We start from the raw sequence: 3,808 nt of genomic DNA on the forward strand, positions 1-3,808 counted from the left end.
ACAACTCGTTTTCGCTTGTTCTCGGCAGGCTGTCCACATCTACCGTCCGCTGTCCTAAATTTAATGAGTAAGTTTAATAACAAATCACGTTAATTTTTATAAAATATACTCCAACAAATTTTACAAATATTTCAAACTACAACTCACTACAGAAATGAAACGTTTGAGCTGCACATTTCTTACAAAAACTCGCCTAAGGCAGAGGCAATCCAATGGATGAAAGCTGAACAGACCATGGGTAAAACTCACCCTTACATGTACAGTCAGTGTGAGGTAATGCACAGTGTTTACTTTTTTGCTTCATATATTTAAGTATTTATCTAAAATACTTACTTGAAAACTTTTAATTATAAAGGTTTTATAAAATTTTTAATATAAGTATGAAGTATAACTTAATGATTATTTTTTAATTTTAAAATAATTTTACATTTACGTAGTTTAGGTTTTATTAAAATTAAAAAATTGATTTAAATTCTATATAAAAAATGCACATAAATTAAAGATGTTACTAATATGAGTCTAAACATATTTTTTATATTTTAATCTTTACAGTCAATTTATGCTCGTACGATGATGCCTTGCCAAGATACACCTGCAGTTAAATCCACGTTTGATGCAAAAGTTTGTTTAGTTTCACTAAATTTATTTTAATTTTACTTTAAAAAAGCTTACTATCAAGTTTACGTATTTCTAAAAACAGTTAAAATAAAAATTTATTTATTCGCCTGCTTAATAACACAAAACTTTTGTTGTCTTACTGTAAACAACTTTTCAAACGCAATAGTGTTTTAAAATTTACCTTTTAGTTTACATTGAATTTACGAGTACCTTGGTCATCTCAAGTTTTTACCCTTTTTCCATAAATCAACTTAACATAATTTAGGTATCGGTAAAAACGCCAATAGTGGTTCTGATGGGCGGAGTTAAAAGCCAGGATAAGACGGTGAATGAAGACGGAACTACCACTTACTACTACGAGCAGAAAGTTCCCATTCCCGCCTACCTTGTCGCAATTGTGGCGGGAAACCTGGTTTCGCGAAAGATCGGGCCAAGATCGAGCGTGTGGTGCGAAGAAGAAATGGTCGAAAAGGCGCAGTGGGAGTTCGAAGAAGTAAGACTAATTATCAAACTTATCTAAACTTACAGTTTTTTTGTAAAAATATAAAATTCTTTTTAAAAATAATTTGGGTTTAGAAATATTGCTTTTTATACATTAAATAGATCAAACAAAATTTATTATATTATTTTGATGCAACCAATTTATATAGACAGAGGAGTACATACAAACGGCAGAGGCAATGGTCGGTCCATACTTGTGGAAAACTTACGACCTGCTCGTACTTCCTCCTTCTTTTCCTTTTGGCGGCATGGAAAATCCAAACCTGACTTTTGTCACACCTGGACTTATCGTTAGTAATTTGCTTATAAAATTATTAAGGTGAAAAAAAAATTAAGTTTTAAGCAATTGTAAAGTTATATTTTTAAAGTTATATATGAAAGATTTCAAATCAATTTATTGTTAATGACAATATTATAACCTTCAATGTTTTATGTTTTATTTTGAAAACTATATTTCAGTCAAAAAAAAAAAAGATAATGAATTATTAACAGAACGTTGGTTTAATTGAATAGTCTTGAGCAGTTTTAAACAATTTCAAACTGTTAAACAATTTGGAAGATTTTAACAATAAACCTATACCGGAAAATGTTATCATTTTTTTTTAATTAACTATAACAGACCGGAGATCGTTCATTAACATCCACTGTCGCTCACGAAATATCGCACAGTTGGACTGGAAACCTGGTAACCAACAAGTCCTGGGAAGACTTTTGGTTGAACGAAGGTTTCACAAGATTTCTCGAGCGTAGAATCATTGAAAAGACGAAAGGCAGACAAGAGGCACAACTTCACGCGATCAAGGGAACACGAGCACTCGAGGAGACTGTAAGTAACTAGTTTGACCACCATAATAATTAGAAGTAATAAGCCAGTTTCTTATAAGTGGTATTGATAAAACTTATTTTGTTTAAAAACTAATATAAATTGATAATTTGTTAAACTATGATTTGATCTTTAAAGAATTCTAAATCTTATTGTATAAAAATTATATTATCAAAAAAAAAAAACTTAAGATCAAACGCATGGGTGCAACAAATCCCCTGACATGTCTGGTTCCTGACCTGTCAACCACCAACCCAGAAGACGCGTTTTCTCTTGTTCCTTACGAAAAAGGCTTCACTTTCTTGTACTACTTGGAAAGCATTTTGGGCGGCGCTGAAGTCTTCGAAGCTTACCTGCTGAACTACGTGAACCACTTCAAGTACAAGTCGCTTTCAACAGGCGAGTGGAAGGAGCACTTGTACCAGTACTTCAGCGACAAGGTTTGTTGTTTGTTTATAAATAGAAAATGTATAACAAAACAGTTATTTTTAATGAGAAAAACTACGCAAGTTTTTTTTTAAGCGAAACAAAAAAAAACAAATCTAAAGCAACATTTTCTCAAAGGTAAACTTACCATAGTTTGAAACAAACTGAATAAACTTTACAGCACGAAGTACTCAACAAAGTTGACTGGGATGCCTGGATGTACACTCCTGGAATGCCTCCTGTAATTCCTGATTACGATGATTCCTTGTTGAAAACCTGCAAAGATCTCTGTAATAAATGGGTCGAGGTTCGTAATGTTTACGTTTTACTTGCATATAAAAAAATATGCTGTGAATATATTATTTACATAATGTAATGCTTAAGTAATTTAAATTTATACTTACTAAGATAAACGTATTGTTTTGTTTTTTTATACTGAAGCTACTTTTGTAGGCTGAAGATACTGGCAACTTTAAAGCGAAAGAAGTTCAAGATTTGTCTCCGATGCAGAAGTTGGTATTTCTTGGAGAGCTTTCGACGCAGGTTTGATATACTTCAATTATATGACTCTTTGTTAAATAATATCATTTAGCCAGTGTTTAAATAAATATTAAGTTTGAAAATTAGCAACCTAATAATTGTCTAGGAAACAACACTGTCTGCAGACAAGTTGGCCGCCATGGAAAGCTTGTACCAGTTCTCAATAAGCACAAACGTTGAACTGCAGAGCCGCTGGTTCCAGCTCGCGTTGAAAGGACACCTGCAAAGCCAAGCGGACGCGGCAGTCAAGTACGCCGTGATGCAGGGAAGGGAAAAGTTCATCAGGCCGGTGTACCGAGCCTTGTACGCGTGGGAGGTGACCAGGCCGATGATAATCGAAGCGTACAACGAGAACGTGTCCACAATGCACCCGATCACCGCGCAAACAGTCAAGAAGGACCTTCACCTCGAGTAGAAGTTTTCGTCGTATTTTAGTTTTAATAAGTTTTGTGCGGAAGCTTGTTATAAAATACTTTTTTTTTCATCGTAGGTTTTAGATAATGAATTTAATTCATTTTATAGTGTTGTATTTTTAAAATAGTCTTTAAATATCAAACTAAAAAATTTAATTTAAAATAGGAGGTTGCAAAAATTAAATTTACACTGTTTATACTATAAAATGTCCTTATTTTGAATATTTTAAGTGGGATAGGAACAATAAAAATAACTAGTGTGGATCATTTATAAGTGAAAGTTTTACTGAAAAGAAGTTTTTCAAGAATCGATATTTCTAAAAAATAATATAAAAACAATAAAGCGTAATTGTAATTTAATGACCATTAAATAACCACTTATACTAAAATGAATTAAAACTAAGGATACTTTTTTAAATAATTAATTGTTTTACTCGATAAATATGATAGTTTAAAACAAATATACACTTTTCTATAAATTTTTATT

General features: G+C 32.0%; 1 protein-coding gene across 1 annotated transcript; it reads left to right on the forward strand.

The window, feature by feature from the left end:
• The first annotated feature begins 255 nt into the window (after positions 1-255).
• Positions 256-3,323, forward strand: LOC145839082 (leukotriene A-4 hydrolase-like). The gene is made up of 9 exons (XM_082946694.1): positions 256-273; positions 553-621; positions 884-1,111; positions 1,269-1,409; positions 1,739-1,945; positions 2,134-2,382; positions 2,550-2,675; positions 2,822-2,911; positions 3,015-3,323. Exons 1-9 carry the CDS (start codon positions 256-258, stop codon positions 3,321-3,323), a joined length of 1,437 nt encoding a protein of 478 aa, XP_082802820.1.
• Positions 3,324-3,808: the final 485 nt, after the last annotated feature.

Source organism: Thalia democratica, chromosome 6 (assembly GCF_965202585.1).
Source record: "Thalia democratica chromosome 6, ktThaDemo2.hap1.1, whole genome shotgun sequence".
In the NCBI taxonomy this organism is placed as follows: domain Eukaryota; kingdom Metazoa; phylum Chordata; class Thaliacea; order Salpida; family Salpidae; genus Thalia; species Thalia democratica.